Raw genomic sequence first — 21,246 nt, 5'->3', positions numbered from 1 at the left:
GTTGGGCAGTTGTCTAAATGCAATATAAAGAGGGAGAGCTCTTTAGTATAAACCTTTTTTCCCACACACCAGTCATCCTTTACTGGGCATCAATGCTCAAGTAGAATATGAAAGGGGCCAGGCTCACAGCTATAATCCTAGCACTTTGGGAGGCCAAGGCAGGAGGATTGCTTGAGGTTAGAAGTTCAAGACCAGCCTGAGCAACATAATGAAACACCCTCTGTACAAAAAAATAGAAAAATTAGCAGGATGTGGTGGCACTCACCTATAGTCCCAGCTACTCGGGAAGCCGAAGCAGGAAGATTGCTTGAGCCTAGGAGTGTGAGGTTGCAGTGAGCTATGATGAGCCACTGCCCTCATACCTGGGCAACAAAGTGAGACCCTGTCTCAAAAAAAAAAAAAAAAAAAAGAAAGACTATGAAAGGATTCAGCAATGATCAAACGTCCTCATGAAGGAGTTCCAGGTCAAGGAGGTCACAGTCTGGAATGTAGAGTGACCCTCCACACTGGCCCTGCTTCCATTGGCACTCCTGTAGCTGCTCATGTTTGAATTTCTTATAAGAAAGGCAATAGCTGGCTGGACCCGGTGGCTCATGCCTGTAATCCCAGCACTTTGGGAGACTGAGATGGGAAGATTGCGTGAGGCCAGGGGTTCCAGACCAGCCTGGTCAACATAGTGAGGCCCCTTCTCTACAAAAAATAAAACAATAAAAAAAATTAGCCAGGTACCTGTAGTCCTAGCTACTTGGGAGGCTGAGACAGGAGGCTTACTGAACCCAGGATTTCAAAGCTGCAGTGAGCTATGACTGGGCCACCGCACTCCAACCGGGGTGACAGAGTGAGACCCTGTCTCTTAAAAAAAAGAAAGAAAGGCAGAAGCTGCAAAGCACATGAGCTGCCAACACCAGAGAAATCCCATTGAAGCTCCCTTTCATTGATGTATTTGTAATACCTGTAGTAACCTCTTTGTAACACTGCCACAGTGCCTTTAGAGGTGAAATCCCATATTAATATCCAGTTTGGCAGCTCCCCTAGTTTGACAGCCATGAGTTTCTTCTACTTCACTGGTACTGCTGATGCCATATTGGGGTCCTGGTTTGATTTAAAATGAGGTTTCAAATGTTAAAAGAATTTTTTTAAGATAAAATTTACTAGAATATGGTCAGGATTGACAATTAGGGGTAAATGCTATATAAGCATAATCATTTGTAAATAATTTTTTATTTAATAAGGGAAGATCTTTGAGATTTTTGTTTGGCTACAGATTGAGTATTCTTTATCCAAATACTTGGGACTAGAAATGCTTTGGATTTTGGATCTTTTTCAGATTTTGGAATATTTGCATTATGTTTACTGGTTGAACATCCCAAATTTTAAAATCTGAAATGTTCCAATGAGTATTTCCTTTGAGTGTTACATCTGCACTCAAAAGTTTTGGATTTTGGAGCACTTCAGATTTGGGATGCCTGTACCAAGACGTTAAACTCATGTTTTAGGTGACTGCCTTTTAGCAAAATAGAAATACACACTCCAGACTCCCTGAATTCAAAGCCCAGCTCTTCTACTTGGTAACTATGTAAACTTGGATAGAGACTTAGTAGTAGTAATAAATTAGTATTTACAAGTTATTTAATCTCTATAATAATCCTATATTCAGATACCATCATTATCTCCGTTTTACAAATGAGGAAACGGACACACAAAGTTTAAGTAATTTGCTCAAGGTCACACAGCTATAAAGTGGAAGAGAGATTTCAAATCCCAGCAGTTAGATTCTAGAGCCCATGCTTTTAACCATTCTGCTATAATTGCCTCTCTGTTTCCTTGTCTATAAATGGGAGCTAATAGTATAGTAACGTGTCACCTGATAGGGATTCGTTCTGAGAAATGCATCCTTAGGCGATTTTGTACTTATGCGAATATGATACAGTGTACTTACGCAAAGGTAGATGGTATAGCCTACTGCACACCTAGGCTATATGGTATAGCCTATTATTCCCAGGCTATAAATCTGTACAGCATGTTACTTGTGCTAATACTGTAGGCAGTGGTAGCACAATGGTATTTGTGTATCTAAACATGGAAAAGGCAGGATAAAAATTCAGTATTGTAATCTTATGGTCCATAAGATTATGTAGCACACGACTGTACCTACTTTATAGTATTATTTTGAAGACAGAATGAGTTAATTCACATAAAGCACTTGGAACAGTGACTGGCACATAAAAAGTGTTCAGTAAATGTTAGCTTTTGCTGTCTTACTTACTTGAGTTTTTTGGAACCCTAGGTTTTTTCCAATGTGCTTTAAGAGGCAGAGGAAAGGGGAACTCAAAGCAGACGTTCCCTCCTCCTGCCTTTACTAAGCACAACCTTTTTATCTGTTTTATATGTTGGTATCATAAATTGCTCTTAGCTTGCTAAAAGTTTTATTATTTAAAAAAAAATGAGGGGGAGTGGGGAGGCAAGGGCAACATACATAATCTAAACATCTGTACCGCCATAATAGGCTGAAATAAAAAAAAAGTCTGCAGAAACACTGCTCTAGTTCAATGCCTATTTTACAGAGAGAAAACTTGGGCTCAAAAAGAAAGGGGACCTTTGCAAGCTTATTACAATGCCATTTTCTCCTGTAGAGATTATGAGAAAGGTACTCATATGAGAAACCAAATTATTTATCAAACATTCCCAAAATAGATTTAGGTATGTTGTTGAGGCTGGGGATCCACTGTTTTTAGGTTAATTTTGTTTTTTTGAGATAGGATCTCACTCTGTCGCCCAGGCAGGAGTGCAGTGGCACCATTATAGCTCACTGTAACCTTGAACTCCTAGGCTGAAGCTATCCTCCTGCCTCAGCATCCGGAGTAGCTAAGACTATTGGCGCTTACCACCATGTCCAGCTAAATTTTTTTTATAGTTATGTTGCCCAGGCTGGTCTCAAACTCCTGGCCTCAAGCAATCCTCCCTCCTTGGCCTCCCAGAATGCTAGGATTATAGGCATGAGCCACTGTACCTGGCCATAATTTCTGATTTAAAACTTTATCAAAACAGCTTTTAGTTCTCATTAATTAACTTTATTTAGTAAATGTTAAAAACCGTAAACTTATAAAAATTTTTATTAATAAAATTTCAACAAACTGAAATAAATTGCAAAATTATTTAAATGAATTTTAGTAATTCACTTAGCTAATATCAAAATCAACAAATAGCTGCATGATGAAGGATTAAGGTTGCCTAGGAGGAAATATCTCAGTGATGAAGAATGTGGGCTTTTAAGTCCAATAACCATGTATGACATAGAAATATATATTTGGTCTCTGACCCTGATTCCTGACACGGAGCTCCTAAAACTCTTGTAATTTCCTGAATGATAGGGATGCTAGGAGCATCTTTTATTCTAGTATTTGGTCTTTGACACAAATTTCATCTTACTGTGTGGTCTTCCCGACACAGAGTTCCTAAACCCCTTGGAATGTTTTGAGTGAGAGGAACATCTTTTCTTTTAGTGAGGCAACTCTTTTTTTTTTGAGACAGAGTCTCACTGTGTTGCTCAGGCTAGAGTGCCGTGGCGTCAGCCTAGCTCACAGCAACCTCAGACTCCTGGGCTCAAGCAATCCTCCTGCCTTAGCCTCCTGGGTAGCTAGGACTATAGGCACGTGCCACCATGCCCGGCTAATTTTTTCTATTTTTAGTTGTTTGGCTAATTTCTTTCTATTTATAGTAAAGATGGGGTCTTGCTCTTGCTCAGGCTGGTCCTGAACTCCTGAACTAAAGCAGTCCTCCCGCCTCGGCCTCCCAGAGTACTAGGATTACAGGCCTGAGCCACTGCACCCGGCCTAGGGAGGCAACTCTTGATGGGCTTCTGAATAGCTTCAGGATGGGAACTGGTCACAAGAAAGACCAAGCCATGATTAGAAGTTTGGGATTTTCAGCCCTACCACCCATCCTCTAGGGAGGGGAGATGGGCTGGAGATTGAGTTAACAATCAATCATGCCTACATGATGGAGCCTCCATAAAAATCTAAACTATGGGATTTAGAGAGCTTCTGGGTTATTGAATGCATCCACGTGCCAAGAACACACCCTGAATTCCATAACAGCATAAGCTCCTGCCCTCAGGACCCCTCTGGACCTCACCGTGTGTACCTTTCATCTGGGTGTTCATTTGTATACTTTACAATAACATCCTTTATAATAAACCAGTAAATGTAAGTAAAATGTTTCCCTAAGTACTCTGGGTCATTTTAGCAAATTATTGAACTTGAAGAGGGGGTTGTAGGTATCCCAAATATGTAACCAAGTCAGTGAGTAAGCTGATGACCTATGATTTGTGACTGGCATCTGAAATGGTGGGGGGTGTCTGGTGGGACTGAGCCCTTTATTTGTGGGATCCAAAGCTAACACCAGGTAGATCGTGTCAGAATTGATTGAATTGTAGGATACCCCATTGGTATCCACAGAGAATTGGAAAATTGCTTTGTGTGTAGAAAACCCACACATTTGGTGTCAGAAGTATTGGGAGTAGAGGAAACAGTTTTTCCTTTACAATGTTTACATCCAAACTGGACCATATTCTAATTGTACAGTGGTTTCCACGTCAGTAAATTTATGATTTTGTAGCTCCTTTCATAAAGAAGTAATTTCAGGCCAGACGCGGTGGCTCACACCTGTAATCCTAGCACTCTGGGAGGCCGAGGTGGGCGGATTGTTTGAGCTCAGGAGTTCAAAACCAGCCTGAGCAAGAGCGAGACCCAGTCTCTACTAAAAATAGAAAGAAATTAATCGGACAACTAAAAATATATAGAAAAAATTAGCTGGGCATGGTGGCGCATGCCTGTAGTCCCAGCTACTCGGGAGGCTGAGGCAGAAGGATTTCTTGAGCCCAGGAGTCTGAGGTTGCTGTGAGCTAGGCTTACGCCATGGCACTCTAGCCCGGGCAACACAGTCAGACTCTGTCTCAAAAAAAAAAAAGAAGTGATTTGTAATTTCTACTTCCCACCCCTTGTCAGGGTTGACCTAGAAAGGGCTGCTATAGAATGTGACAAAAGTGTTACTGTGCTGATTCTGAGCCTAAGTTTCAAGAGGTCTTAAATGTTTCCACTCTCTTGGGCCTTTGCCACCACTATGAAAACAAGTCCAGCTCATGCTGCTAGAGTATGACAGTGTGGAACAGAATCAATCATTCTAGGTGAGGCCAGCCTAGACCAGTTCAACAGAGATAGCCAAACCTGGCCCAGAGCAAACAAACTGACCAGCCAACCTAAAGCTGTAAACTTGTGAGCAATAATAAGTAGTTATTGTTTTAACCCACCAAGTTTTATGATATTTTTGTTATGCAGCTATAGCTGATAACAGTGCTTCAAAAGATGCTATGACAATAAAATAGCATAAAGCATGTAATGTATACATAGCACATTGACGTATTAATCAGTGAGTGTTAGCTGTTGCTACTGCTGTTCTTCTAATATGGCTAAAAAGCAACATTTTAAAATAACAGCTTTGTTGAGATATCATTCACATACCATAAAATTCACCTTCTTTAAAATATATTCACAGAGTTGTACAACTATTACCACTATTTTTAGAACGTTTTTATCACCCTCAAAAGAATCCATCAGTAGTCACTCCCTATTTCTCCCTCTCCTATCCTCTTGCAACCACTAATCAATCATATGATTTATAAGAAAATTCTGGACACATTTGAATACCTGTTCAAATCCTTTGCCGATTTTTGAATAGAGTTGTCTTTTTATTGCTAAGTTGTAAGAATTCTTTATATATTATGGATATAAGTTCTTTATCTGATATGTGACTTGCAAATATTTTCTCCCATTCTGAAAGTTGCCTTAACAGTTTCCTGATGGTACCCTTTGAAGCACAAGTTTTTTTGCTCTTTTTGTTTTGGGAGGTTTTTTTAGATAGGATCTTACTCTGTTGCCCAGGCTGGAATGTAGTGCCATGATCATAGCTCGCTGCAATTTCGAATTCCTGGGCTTAACCAAGTCTCTTGCCTCCGTCTCAAGTAGCTAAGACTACAGGCACATGGCACCACACCCAACTAATTTTTCCTTTTTTTTCTTTTTTTTTTGAGATGGGGGTCTCACTATGTTGCCCAGAATGTTCTCAAACGCATAGGCTCAAGTCATCCTCCTGCCTGGGCCTGCCAAAGCACTGGGATTATAGGCTTGAGCCACCACACCTGGCAAGTTTTTAATTTTGATGAAATCTACATATCTATTTTTTACTTTTATCATTTGTGCTTTTGATATTATATCTAAAAACCATTGTAAAACCCAAAGTCATCAAGATTTATTCCTCTATTTTCTTCTAAAAGGTTTACAGTTTTAGCTCTTATATTTAGATCAATGATCTATTTTGAGTCCATTTTTTGTGTATCACATGAGTGAGGGGTCCATTTTCATTCTTTTGCATGTGAATATCCAATTGTCCCAGCACCATTTGTTTTTTTCTTTCTTTCTTTTTTGTTTTATATTCATTCTTCCATAGAACTCTGCTTGATACCAGCACCATTTGTTTAAAAGACTGTTTACTGAATTGTCTTGACATTCATGTTGGAAATCAATTGACCATGATGTAAGAGTTTATTTCTGGACTTTTTTTGAGACAGAGTCTCACTCTCTTGCCTAGGCTAGAGTGCCGTAGTGTCAGCCTAGCTCACAGCAACCTCAAACTCCAGGGCTTAAGCAATCCTACTGCCTTAGCCTCCCCAGTATCTGGGACTACAGGCATGCGCCACCATGCCCAGCTAATTTTTTCTATATATTTTCAGTTGTCCGATTAATTTCTTTCTATTTTTAGTAGAGACGGGGTCTCGCTCTTGCTTAGGCTGGTTTCGAACTCCTGAGCTCGAACGATCCGCCTGCCTCCGCCTCTCAGAGTGCTAGGATTACAGGCGTGAGCCACCATGCCTAGCCTATTTCTGGACTTTCATCTCAATTCCATTGATCTATAGACATACAGTTTAGACATATATGATCTATAGATGTATGCCAATACTACACTATCTTGATTACTGTACCTTTGTAGTAAGTTTTGAAATCAAGATGTCTGAGCCTTCCAACTTAGTTCTTTTTCAAGATTGTTAGGGCTATTCTAGGTCTATTGTATTTCCATATGAAGTGTGAGATCATCTTGCAATTTTGACCAAAAAGATTGATGAGATTTTGATATATAGCAGTATATTTATTTATTTATTTATTTTAATGAAAGGTCATTTCATCTTATTGCAGTATATTTTTTAAAGGACTGGTGATGTGTTCTCAGTATGAAGCAATGGCGTGATGGAGTTACAAAATAGTCACTCTTGGAAACAATATCTAAAATCAGGGAAAGGATAGATCACGCCTGAAAAGTATCGAGGTAATATAGAAAAGGGACTTCTATTGCATGAAAATTGCTTTAAAAAACTGGAGACATTTACCCAGCAAAAAAAAAACAAAGGGCATGATTACCTTCAATATTTGAAAAGTTGTCATGTGGACGATGACTTGTAAAACCAAAGAGAAAGACTGGAACAGTAAATGGAAGCTACAAAGAGACAATTTTACCTCAAACTACTGAAAAATTTTTAGTAAAAGCTGTTTGAAAATCCTATCGACTGCCTGTGAGTTCCCATCACTGGAAATGTTTAGGCATCTGATGATTGACATTATAGCAGAGACAGTGGCTAATGGAAAAGGCTTTAGAGTCAAATATAAACTTCAGTTCGAAGACTGCCCCATTTCAGGCTATATACCCTTGGAGTTATTTAATCTAGCCATACTTATTTTTACCTGGGAATAATAATGATTGTTGTGAGATAATTCCTATAAATTTTTTATTATAGAGCCTATTTCTGAAAAATACTCAGTGATTAATGTTAAGATCAATGTAGCACTAATTTAGTTCTGAATTAATTCAATTCTTAGACAAAGTCAGCTTAATCTTAAGAATCTGTGATTCTCTTCACACAAAAATATGTACATAAATGTTCATATTTTCTTATTCATAATAGCCAAAAACTGGAAATAACCCTGATGTCCTTCAGTGGATGAGTGGTTAAACAAATTGTAGCATAATACCATGGAATAGTACTCAGCAATTAAGGGAATAAACTGTTGATACATGCAACTCGGATTAATCTCTAGGAAATTATGATGAGCGAAGGAAGCCTTCAATGTATATAACCTTCAAAAGGTTATATACAGTATGCTTTCATTTGTATAACATTCTTTAAATGATAAAATTATAGGAATGGAAAACAAATTAGTGGCTATTAGGAATTAAGAAATGGGGGAGCAAAAGTGAGGGAAGCTATAAAAGGGAAACATGAAGGATCCTTGAGTTAATACAGATGTTCTGGAGTTTTGGAGGGTTTTTTTGGTTTTTGGTTTTTGTTTTTTATGAGACAGGGTCTTGCTCTGTTACGTGGGCTAGAGTGCCATGGTGTCAGCCTAGCTCACAGCAACCTCAAACTCCTGGGCTCAAGCGATCCTCCTGCCTCAGCCTCCTGAGTAGCTGGGACTACAGGCACACACCACCACACCCAGGCAAATTTTTCTATTTTTAATAGAGACAGGTGTCTTGCTCTTGCTCTGGTTGGTCTCGAACTCGTAACCTTAAGCGATCTTCCTGCCTCGGCCTCCCAGAGTGCTAGGATTACAGGCATGAGCTAGCCCACCCAGCTGTTCTGTATTTTGACTGTATCATTTTCAAATCCTGGTTGTGATATTGTACTATATTCTTAGTTTTGCAAGATGTTACCACTGGGGGAAACTGCATAAAGGGTACATAGAACATGAATTATTTCTTTAAGTGAATGTGAATCTACAATCATCTCAAAATTAAAAGTTTAGTTGTTTAAAAAGGATTAAAAAAGGAACCTATATTTCTTATGACCACTGAAGTTTTAGCATATAGTGTCTGGGATACCGTTCTAAATTTGGTTCAGGCTTTTTCTGACATCCTTCTCAGGTTACATTTGGCCTGTCTAGGCAAGAATACATTTTTTTTTTTTGAGACAGAGTCTCACTCTCTTGCCTGGGGCGAGTGCCGTGGCGTCAGCCTAGCTCACAGTAACCTCAAACTCCTGGGCTCAAGCAATCCTACTGTCTCAGCCTCCCGAGTAGCTGGGACCACAGGCACACGCCACCATGCCCGGCTACTTTTTTCTACATATATTTTTAGCCGTCCAGTTAATTTCTTTCCATTTTTTGGTAGAGACAGGGTCTCGCTCTTGCTCAGGCCGGTCTCGAACTCGTGAGCTCAGAAGGATCCACCCCCCTCGGCCTCCCAGAGTGCTAGGATTACAACAGGCGTGAGCCACCGCGCCCGGCCTAAGAATACATTTTTTTTAAGAGAGCTCTAATGCTCTAACACTAGTGTAAAAGTTTCATCAGAATAATGGCAGAGTTTTAAATACTATAGTGAGTAAATGTCCTTTCCAAATGCATTTGGAAAAGCCTCAAATGGTTTAAAGACTAAGGAAATTATTTGTCACTGGGATTTGTTTGTTTTATCTATGTTTTAAATAAAGAATAAGGAAAGGTAGAAGAAGTAGAACTCTTCTATCTTAGAGTAGTGGAAGTCAGTATATAATGGGGAAAACCTTAGAATGTTGGCAATTGAACAATATTGGAGAAGTATTTTAATGATGTCTTTGAGAATTTTTTTCATTTTTTCTTCCTACCTGCCTTGAGATAATTATCATTCACCTTTTATTTTTACCGTCAGTCATTTTTCATAGGAAACCTGTCCCTTACCTACCTTCCAGTTATAAGTAAACTTGTGCTCTGCAGAGAAGTATTCAAAGGACATGAAAAGACTGAAAGCAGAATCTATACCAAATTTTCATGGTATTAGTGGCTTTTGACCTTTATCTTGTAGAGCTCTGATATGTATATGGCCTGGAAAATAAAATGAACATTTCTCACTTTTGCATTCATTTGGGTTATCAATAGATTTTTTTTCTGCTTATAGGTATTTTAAACATTAGGGGTTTTTTGGTTTTTTTGTTGTTGTTGTTGTTTTGAGACAGAGTCTCACCGTGTTGCCCAGGCTAGAGTGCTGTGGCATCATCCTAGCTCACAGCAACCTCAAATTCCTGGGTTTAAACGATCCTCTTGCCTCAGCCTCCCGGGTAGCTGGGACTACAGGCACACGCCACCATGCCCAGCTAATTTTTTCTATTATTAGTCGCCCAGCTAATTTCTTTCCATTTTTAGTAGAGATAGGATCTCACCCTTGCTCAGGCTGGTCTCGAACTCCTGAGCTCAAGCAATCCTCCCGCCTCGGCTTCCCAGAGTGGTAGGATTACAGGAGTGAGCCACCGCGCCCGGCCTGCTTATAGGTATTTTAAATGCCATTGAAAATGTGGTTTGGTCTAGGTTATCTGCCTTGGGATCAGACCTTTGAAATTCCTCCCTTCCCTCAGCCCACCCCTTTTAAAATTATCTTGTTATTCTTATATAGGAGATATATAGAGATATACGTGTCTTTTACCTTAAAAAGTACTGAGGAAATACAGAAGAATTTTAAGCAAGGCTTCATTGGAAAAAATGGATTAGAGGTGTTCAAGGCTAAAGGCTGGTAGATCGTTTGTTGTAATTTGGGTCTAGGATGATAGTGTTCTAAAATGGAAAGCTTATTACATTTTCCTGACTGGCACTTCCCATGCTGTCTGTAACATAGAATAATAACCCCAGTATCCACAGGTAGACCTATGGGAAGAAGGAGCCTCTAGACCATGTCACCCAGTCTTTCCAAGACCCAGTCTCCCTCCAGAGCCCATAGCTCTTCAACAGTAGTGGTTGTGCCAGGGAGCATTGGGAAGATCTGGGGAGGAGGGTTGGGCAGGTCAGATACTATTTATTGGAGTAGCATTGCACTCCAGCAAAGAAGCCCTGGAATTCCATAGGTAAAAGGGAGGCAGGCTGGTAGAGACTATTCCAATCTTGTTCACCACTGTATACTCTGTAGTGTGGGCATATGAAGCACATCACATATTTCTTGAATGACTGAATTAAGAAATGCATTTGGTGTCTTTATTAAAAAGCAAACCTGAAAACTAAAAGGAGATGAATTTCAAAGGAGTTTATGTGATTCTCTTGACTGTACTATAAGTTCCATTAGGTCTTGGACTATAACAGTTTGTTCACCATTGTATTCCCAGGGCCTAGCACACAGTAGTTACTCAGTAACTGTTAGGTTAAATGTGTGTAATTCTGTTGTTGTTAACTGTTGTTGCTTTAAAGATTTCACTTGTAAGAAAAGTGAGTGGGGTAGCCAAAATGAAGTAATTAATTACCTAGAGATTTAATTTAGTTATTCTGTCACTACTAGATATTGAGAGTTGCATTTAAGTGTTTTAAACTTCTTTTAGCTCCCAAAAGTTTCAAGTTTTTAAATTAAATATTTCTAACATACAAAAGAATGAATATAACACATGTGGTATAAAAATAATAAAACAAATACTCATGTATCCATTATCTGGTGTTAGAAATAGATCATTATGAATTTCTTTGTGTGCTCTACCCCAGTCTTTTCCGTTTCCTTCCTCCCTAAGAGTGACTATTATTCTAAATGTTGTTCTTACCATTCTCTTGCCTTTTTGTTTGAGTTTTACTACATATATATGTGTATCCTCAAAATAATGAAGTTTTTTTGTTTTGACTTTTATATGAGTTATATGATACTAGATGTAATACTTTTCATTCAGTGTTAATTTTTAGATTGATCCATGTTGATGCATGCAACAGTGGTTTATTCTTTTTTATTGCTTTATTCCATTCTATGACTATATCTCTATCTACTGTTCTGTCAGTTGACATTTGGGCTCTTGTTAGTTTTTTGATCATTCATACTCTACTATTATGAACATTCTGATATATATTTCCCAGTATACATGTATAAGTGTTTTTCTAGAATAAAGAGTCTACCAAGGAGTAGACTATCTGAGTCATAGGCTTATACATTCAACTTTGCAAAGATAATGCCAAATTTGTTTTCTAAGATAATTGTATTTACACTCCCATTCACAGTGTATGAAAGTTTCCAATGTTTCATAGCCTCTTTAACATTTGCTATTGTCTCATTTTTTACTTTTTCCCAATATAATACTTGTGAATTGTATCTCATTGTCATGGTTTTAATTTGTATTTCCCTGATTTGTGATGAGGTGGAAAATCTTTTCATGAGTTTATTAGGCAGTTGTGTTTCCTTTTCTGTGAAATGCCTGTTCATGTCTTTTGTTCATTGTTTTTTGTCAGTTTGTAGGCATTCTTTATATGTTCTGGATATTAATCCATTATCAGTTTTACATGCTGCAAATATCTTTTCCCATTTGTGGCTTACTTTCTCTCTCTTTTTTTTTAAGAGTGCAAGGACTATGCTGAAAGGAGTACCAAGGCTTATCTCCAGGGTCCATAAGGTGAGTCCAAACTGACTTTTATGCAAACTGCCTTTAGGTGAATTTCTTGGTTTTAGATGGATTTTATTCTTTCTAGAATTAAATGCTCTGGAGAACTTCAGCTGACTAGTGCTTTATTTTACAAATTTACACTGAAAAGAACAGTCACAATTCCGTTTCTCTACCCATGTACTTCACTCCCAACTACCCTAAAAATCTTCATTTATTTTTATTTTTTTATTTCTGTGTGTACCAGTCACACAGAACTAAAAATCTTTAACTAACAGGTCTCTATTGTGCTTAAGAATTTCCATGTGAAAAGAAAATTAACATTTTTCCAAAAAATATAAATAAGTTTGACTGCAGTTATCTTTATTAACTTTTATTATTTCTCTAGTTGGATTAATGATTATTTTTCCTTAATGAATTATTTAAAAGAAAAATAAGTTGCTAATTTAGACTTTTAGCATCTGATAATAAAATAAAATAATAAAATTGTATATGAAAAAGACCATTCTGTTGGTTTACTTCATTTTTTCTTTTTTTTTACCAAATAGATTTTCAGTACCTTCCATATGGTAGGTATTCACCATTCTAAGATGACTCATTTCACTAATTATAGTAATTATTTTTCAGACATTCATTATGTGGCAGGTACTGTGCTAAATGCTTTCTTTTATAATAATCCTCATGATCAACACATGAAATAGATAATATCCTTGTTTCACAGATGCAGAAATTTAAGATTAGAATGGCTAGGTAATTTACCTAAGGAAACAGGCTGTGAAGTTGCAAAGCCCAGACTAGATGCCAGGTCTGTATGACTTCAAAGCCTGTGGCCTGGCCAGGTGCAGTGGCTCGCTCCTGAAATCCTAGCACTCTGGGAGGCTGAGGTGGGGAGGATTGCTTGAGGTGAGGAGTTTGAGACCAGCCTGAGCAAGAGCGAGACCCCATCTCTACTAAAAAGAAAAATTAGCCAGGTGTGGTGGCACGTGCCTGTAGAAGCATCGCTGAGCCCAGAAGTTTGAGGTTGCTGTGAGCTCTGATGATGCCACTGCACTCCAGCCAGGGAAACAGAATGAGACTATGTCTCAAAAAAAAAAAAAAAAGGCTGTGGCCTAACCACTGTACTATATTGCATTTCATGATCCATGTTCTCCAGAACTTCACAGTCCAGTAGTGGAATCATGAATAAATGACTGTTAAAGTATGGTGCTATTACAGCACCCCTTAGAGGAGCACCTAACCTGGAATAGTTAAGTCCATAAGAAATCTTCCCAGAGCTAAATCCTGAAGGATGAGAACTGAGCCAGAAAGACTTGGTTACTTTCATCTGATTATTTAATTACTGATTAGATTTCATAGGAAAAGAGCACTTCCTCCTGTTTGGTGTCCTCCTCCCCCCAGGGGTTCATGAAAAGCCTATGTACATAAGATAACGCATTATTTTTATATAAAATGAATAAAAGCAGGAATCACAAAAGGGGGGTGGATTCTGGCCTCAAATGATTATATTACAAGGTTAAAATTTCCTTTTTCTTTAATACCAGATGACAAGGACCTGAGGCAAGACTGTAGAAATATGTTTTTGAGAGGAGTTTTTGTGGCTGTTTTAGTTTTGTTCAGTTTGACCTTCTAGATTGGCCCATGAATGCTATTCTTTCAGGAACCTCATGATGTTCTTTCTGGAACTGTGCAGAGGCAGTTGTACATATGGTTGTTTTCCCTGGAAATAAGAGACTAGCTGGGTGATGCCATATATAACTCTCTAAGAAGTAAGGATTCCATTTTGCCAGCTTTTAATTTGCTTCAAAAAAAATATAACTGGCTGGTCTGAGTGCAGTGGTATTTAGAACAAACTGATCACAACCAGTTATAGATTACTTTGTTCCTTCTCCACTCCAACTGCTTCACTTAACTAGCCTAAAAAATAAAAAAAATTTAAAAAATTGAAAATGAGGCCGGGCGCAGTAGCTCACACTTATAATCCTAGCACTTTGGGAGGCAGAGGCAGGATGATCGCTTGAGCTCAGGAGGTCAAGATCAGCCTGGGCAAGAGCAAGACCCCATCTCTACTAAAAATAGAAAAAAATTAGCCTGGCATGGTGGTCTGCCCCTGTAGTCCCAGCTACTCGGGAGGCTGAGGCAAGAGGATCGTTTGAGGGTAGGACTTTGAGGTTGCTGCTATGAGCTAGGCTGGTGCCATGGCACTCTAACCTGGGTGACAGAGCAAGACTCTGTCTCAAAAAATAAAAAAATAAAAATAAACAACACAAACAAAAAAAGTATAACTGGCTGGGTGTGTGGTGGCTCATGCCTGTAATCCTAGCACTTTAGGAAGCTCAGGTGGGAGGATCACTTGAGACCAGGAGTTTGAGACCAGTCTGGGCAACATAGTGAGACCCTATCTCTACAAAAAATTTAAAAAATAGCCCAGAAGTTTGAGGTTGCAGTGAGCTATGATCACACCACTGCACTGTAGCCCAGGCAACAGAGCAAGACCCCGTCTCTCTCTCTCTCTCTCTCTCTCTCTCTCTCTCTCTCTCTCTCTCTCTCTCGCACACACACACACACAGGTGGGGGGTGGGGGAATAGCTAAATCAGACACAGTTGTATGCACTTGTAATCCAACCTACTCAGGAGGCTGAGGCAGGAGGTCTCTTGAGACGAGGAGTTTGAGACCAGCTGGGGCAACATAATGAGACCTTATCTCTACAAAAACTTTAAAAATTGTCCAGGCGTGGTGGCTCACGCCTATAATCCTAGCACCCTAGGAGGCTGAGGTGGATCACTTGAGGTGAGGAAGTCAAGACCAGCCTGAGTAAGAGCGAGACCCCATCCCTACTAAAAATAGAAAAAATTAGTTGGACATGGCAGCACACGCCTATAGTTCCAGATGCTCAGGAGGCTGAGACAGGAGGATTGCTTGAGCCCAGGGGTTCGAGATTGTGGTGAACTATGATGACACCACTGTACTCTAGCCAGGGCTACACAGTGAGACTCTGTCTCTAAATAGATAAATAGATAGATAGATAAATCATACATACATACATCAAAAAAGAAAAAAAAATTAGCCAGGCATGGTGGTGGCATGTGCCTGTAGTCCTAGCTACTTGGGAGGCTGAGGTGGGAAGATTGCCTGGGCCGGGGAATTTGAGGTTGCAGTCAGCTATGATTTTGCCACTGTACTCCAGCATGAGCAACAGAGCAAGACCCCGTCTCTTAAAAAAAATATGTAGGCCGGGCGTGGTGGCTCACGCCTGTAATCCTAGCTCTCTAGGAGGCCGAGGCGGGCGGATTGTTTGAGCTCAGTAGTTTGAGACCAGCCTGAGCAAGAGCGAGACCCCGTCTCTACTAAAAATAGAAAGAAATTAATCGGACAACTAAAAATACATAGAAAAAAATTGCCGGGCATGGTGGCGCATGCCTGTAGTCCCAGCTACTCAGGAGGATTGCTTGAGCCCAGGAGTTTGAGGTTGCTGTGAGCTAGGATGACGCCACGGCACTCTAGCCCGGGAAACACAGTGAGATTCTGACTCAAAAAAAAAAAAAAAATGTATATTTATATATATAGTCTAAGTAAAAAGTCATCAAATTACTGTAGAAATAGCACCACCTGGTGGCCCTTGAATGTTTTTGTTTCCACTTGACTTTTTAAAGAGACGTGGTACTTTCTCCCCATTAGATAAAATTGAGTAGCAATAGTAGTACTAAGGTGTGTTCTTCAGATTGCTATGCTGAGGTAACAACCCCTGAATTCTCAATGGCTTAACACAACAAAGGGTATTGTTTGGGTTGTGGATATATGTTTTGCTTTGTTTTTGCTGTTCCAAAAAGGCTTTGCAGGCAAGATTGGGGGCTGGATGCAGAAATAAAGGTTTACCTTCTTGAGATACATCTCAACATGTAGCTTTTAAGCTTGCCACAGCAAGGGAAGAAACGAGAGAATTTATACCCACTCTTAACTGGGTCTGACGAGAAATGACACAAATTATTTCCACTCACAGCTCTTTAGCCAGAAGTAATCACATTACTTTCTTTCTACAAGGGAGACTAAGAAATATAGAAAAGTATGTGGATATTTGCTGAGAATTGCTGTCTCTCCTATAGAATTAATTTATATCATACAGTTCTCAGCCAAAGCTAGACCAACTCTATTACTTTACACTGTTACTTTATATTAAAATGTACAAGTAATGGTTCAGAGATTTCTGTGTATAGTTCACTAAGCTGCTTATAGATCAGTTTACTTTCCTTAGTGGATGCTTTACATACTCCCTAATTATGTGTCTTTAATGAAAGATTCTTTATTCCAGGTACTAGGTACTTGGAGATGGAGATAGATACAAAGATAAATAAAATCTGACTCCTTCTCTTCCTAGTATGTGGCCTAGAGTGGGAAACAAACGTGTATACCCTAATATGATATAATCTTTAAAAAAATACATTTTGGAGTCAGACCAACTTGGATGTGAATTCTGGTTCTATCACCTACCAGTATAGTGACCTCAATCAAAATTACTTAACTTCCCTGAACCTTGTTTTCCCCATCATAAAACAAGGGTGATGTCTACCTACCTTCTAGGATTCTAGGCTCAAAAATAGTATATGTAAAAACCATATTGCCTACCTAGCATCTAATAGATACTCAGTTAACATAGCCGTGGTTGCAATTCAAGGCAGAGTAAAACTGCCATGCAATACAAAGAACGTGCTATTAGCAGAGAAGGAAAGATAATTACTTTTGACTGGAGGTGTCTGGCAAATCTTCACTCAGAATGTGATATTTGAGATAAACCTTGGTGAGTGGGTAAAATTTAAGTAGGGAAAGAGGGAGTTTGAAGTAGAATGAGCAGAGGTATGGAGGCATAAAAGTGAATGACATGTTTTAGCATGGTCATATGGCTGGAATATAGAGCTTATGAAGGAAGAGCCTAGAAAGGTAGATTGACTTCACAGTGGTCTCAATTGTCAGGCTAAGGAATTTGAGACTTATTTTGACATTAGTAGGGAACCATCCAAGCTTTTTTTCTTTTCTCATTTTGTTTTTAAGAGCTAGTGTCTCAGTATATTGCCTAGGCTGGCCTCAAACTCCTGGGTTCAAGTGATCTTCCTACCTCTGGAGTAGCTGGGACTACAGGAGTGTGCCCTCATGCCTGGCTCCATCCAAACTTTTTGATTAGGTGAAGGTTGAGCCTGTCATTTGGGAGGACAAAAGACAATGAAAGATGAAGAATCAAAGATTTAGAGATAAATCTTTATAGAATTGTTATGATAGCCTCTCTCAACCTGTGTAGTGGTAATGGACTGTTGGAGATAGAATTTACATATGGAGTTTAAAGTCTTTTAATAAAATGGGTATAAGTGTTAGAAGATATGGTACAGGCCAGGCTCAGTGGCTCACACCTGTAATCCTAGCACTCTGGGAGGATCGCTTGAGCTCAGCAGTTCGAAGCCAGCCTGAGCAAGAGCGAGACCCTGTCTATACCAAAAATAGAAAAAAATTAGCCAGGCGTGGTGGTCTGCACCTATAGTCCTATTTACTAGGGAAGCTGAGGCAGGAGGATTGCCTGAGCCCAGGAGTTTGAGGTTGCTGTGAGCTAGGCTGATGCCATAGCACTCTAGCCCAGGCAACAGAGCATAACTCTGTGTCAAAAAAAAAAAAGACAGGGTGGTATAAAAATTATATACATTTTCTGCACTCAAGAAGCTGCTTGGTGAGACTAAATGTAAATACAAGTAGCTTTCATATTACCTATTGATTTATTAAGCAACTCTCTTATTACATCCGTTTCTTATATCCCTGTTCCCTTGCTTTTCCTGGCTTCATACCCTAATCTTTTCCTCATAACTGGCATCTTTTCACTTTCTACATAAGGCCTGTTATTCTTAAGTTCAATTTTGAGGTTCTTCACTTAACATTTTCTCAGATTTGTCTCCTGAAATCTCATTCTTCCCCTCCCACCTGGTTCAGAGGTTTTGCTAGACAATTCACTGAGTTGCCTATAGAGCAGTTTACTTTGACTTAGCTAGATGCTTTACATACTCCCTCCCTCATTACATGTCTCTAATGAAAAATACTTTATTCTAGGGCACAGCCAGCAAGAAAATTGTTACAGGGCTTGTAATTATAGCTATCAAATAGTGAGGAACATTGCACTAATCCCCTGATAACTGAGGTGACCAACAGCTGAGAAGTACACAATATTGGTAGCCATTCATCACTGGGCAAGTGCATTTAAAGAATTTTCCCACTTTAGATTGTTAATGGCTGTACTATGTATGCTCCTGAACAATCTCTAACAGAATTGTTTGTTTCCATATGGGACAGGGCCCTGATAAGGCAGTACGCAGGCTGGAACAGATAGACAGAATGCATAATGTCATTGGACATAGTGAATTATAAATAATAACAAAGATCCTTCTTACATAGAACTAAAATGTATGTTAGTGACATTTTTCCCTGTTGCAGACATGACTCACACATCCTCAGTGTTACAGCAAGCGTAGAAAGCCTAATAATTCTAAAATACTAAAATGGTTTCTTTTATAGCTGGACCCTGGATGTTTTTTGCATACGGGGACCCAGGCACCCCAAAGCATTGCTGCTCACCTAGATAACCAAGTTTCAGTGGAGAGTCACAGAGCTATTTCCCGCACCAGTGAGAGTGACCCGGTGAGTAGCTAATGTGTGTATGGAGTTTCTCAGGGCTTACAATGTGTGCGCTATCCTCATTTTACATATCAGGAAAACTGAAACTTAAAGAAGCTAAGCAGATTTACATATGTATAGTCAGATAGACAATGCACCTGAGATAGCACTCTGGAACCCGGATCTTCCCTGTCTGATGCTGTGGTAACTATAAAGTACTCAGGGCAGTCCACATCTGTTCTGATTTAGTCCCTACTAGTGAACTCACCCAGTGCCACAGATTTTCCTGAGCATAGAATAGATATGCTGGGTGACAAAATTTTCCTTAAAGGACCAGTTAGTAAATATTTTAGGCTGATGGGCTGTAATGGCCTCTGTCACGGGTACTCAACTCTGCCATAAATAAATGGGTGTGTGGCTTTGTTCCAATAAAATTTTATTTACAAAACAGGTGACCAGCCAGCCATACCAATTTCTGGTATGGCAAATCCTAAAGAAATCAAATTACTTGCCCAAGATCACACAGCAGGGCAGGTATAGAATGCAGTTTTTCTAATAAGCAATTTGCTACTGTTTTCTACCTTTGTAAATAGATTTCCTAGTGTCTGAAGAGGGAAATAACTTGATGTGATATGAGAAAAGCGGCATTTGAAGTGAGGTTTGTCCACAGAAGCCAAGATTCCAGCAGTATCTTATGTTGCATTTTCTAGTTCAGGTCCCAGTAGGCTGGATATTGAATTCTTTTCTCCTTCCCCAGCATTGTTCCTGCTTCTCATAAATGAAATTAGATGTGTGGTCTGTGCTTTCATGTGAAGGGAACCAACAGTTTTTTTTTGTCCCTGCCCCTCCCCTCTGAGTCTTCCCATCTTAACACAGGCCATGTGGAGGGGAAAAAAAATATCCATTACCCAAAACACTATCTCAGCAGGGTGTATTTTAAATATGTCTTTAGCATTTACCTATTTTCACAAGCACAGAATGAAATAGAATAAATGAATGAAGTCCCTGAAGTGTCTTCCAGCTTTCTCTGTAATTGTAGTCCCTTTATCTGCCAATTCCTCTGGGGTTTCTATGGAAACAGCAGCATGCAGATGATCTTGTCACGTGACTGGAGCATCTCTATACACAGCACAGAAGAATCCAGATGGCAGAAATTGTCTCTGCTATCCCCATATCTAGGGTTTACTTGACTGAGCAACCAATTTCATTTAGGCCACTACCTCTATAGACACACTGGATTTGGGAACAGCAACCAGCTTTTTTGTCTAGATAAAAAATGAAAGATATCTTTTCCAGCTAAGAAATGAGTGTGGTCTAGCAAGCCCTATTCACTTTTCAAAGTCTTGGTCACTTTGTGTACCTGCTGTACCTGTTTGCACTTTTATTTCCTAGGCTAAGCATGGGGAACAGCACGAGGGTCAGCACTACAACATCCCCCTCCAGGATTTGAAGACTGTGTTTCCCCACGGCCTGCCTCCTCGCTTTGTAATGCAGGTGCTCAAAACAGGGAACAGAATTGGGGGAAGCCGAGAATACAAGCTGTATATAGCAAAGGGGTGGGGTTAAATGAGTAGAAAACTATAAAAGATGAAATTTGACTCTGAAAAACGGAAATTCAGCTGTTTATCTTTTGTGAATAGTACAATTACTGTAAGCTAATGTTTATCTTCCTGTTAATCATCTTAAATCCTTTATGAAACCAGGTAAGTATTCTTATATAAATAAACAATACCAACATTTTTTTCCTTGTGTTACCCAATAAGTTATTAAAAACTTTGGCATGCAAATAATTATTTAAAATTAATATGTGCCTTGGCAAAATGTCATGAAAATAGTTAATATGCTGCACAAAAACAAAATTATATGTTCCTGAGATGATTAGAAATGATATTTTGATTAGATGCATCATAGTTCTTCTTCACTCTCATGGATTTTCAGAAAATGTTCTTTTATGGCCATAATTTTAACCAAAAGAGTGTAATCTTGGATTGCTCTATAGCCATTGAAAGAATTTGTGATTAACTGCAAGCATAGTTTATTGGTGCAGTTGGCTAGCTTCTGGCTAGCTCTTGCTGAATTATTTTCAGCATCAGAAATTATTCCTTCTTAGGCTGGGCACAGTGGCTCACTCCTATAATCCTAGCACTATGAGAGGCCAAGGCAGGAGGATCACTTCAGGTCAGGAGTTCAA

The 21,246-nt window shown here is 39.2% G+C and overlaps 1 protein-coding gene across 1 annotated transcript in view; it reads left to right on the top strand.

The window, feature by feature from the left end:
* DAP3 (death associated protein 3) overlaps window positions 1-21,246 on the top strand; it is a 35,760-nt gene that overhangs the window by 2,589 nt on the left and 11,925 nt on the right. Inside the window, exons 2-4 of the mRNA XM_012658672.1 lie at window positions 12,371-12,424; window positions 18,957-19,079; window positions 20,448-20,549. Of these exons, the coding sequence (XP_012514126.1) occupies window positions 12,383-12,424; window positions 18,957-19,079; window positions 20,448-20,549 (267 nt within the window). The 5' untranslated portion in view covers window positions 12,371-12,382. The remainder of the gene's footprint in view (window positions 1-12,370; window positions 12,425-18,956; window positions 19,080-20,447; window positions 20,550-21,246) is intronic.

Source organism: Propithecus coquereli, unplaced genomic scaffold (genome assembly GCF_000956105.1).
Source record: "Propithecus coquereli isolate 6110/MARCELLA unplaced genomic scaffold, Pcoq_1.0 Scaffold59, whole genome shotgun sequence".
Classification (NCBI taxonomy): Eukaryota; Metazoa; Chordata; class Mammalia; order Primates; family Indriidae; genus Propithecus; species Propithecus coquereli.
This window is presented reverse-complemented; position numbering and strand designations above follow the sequence as displayed.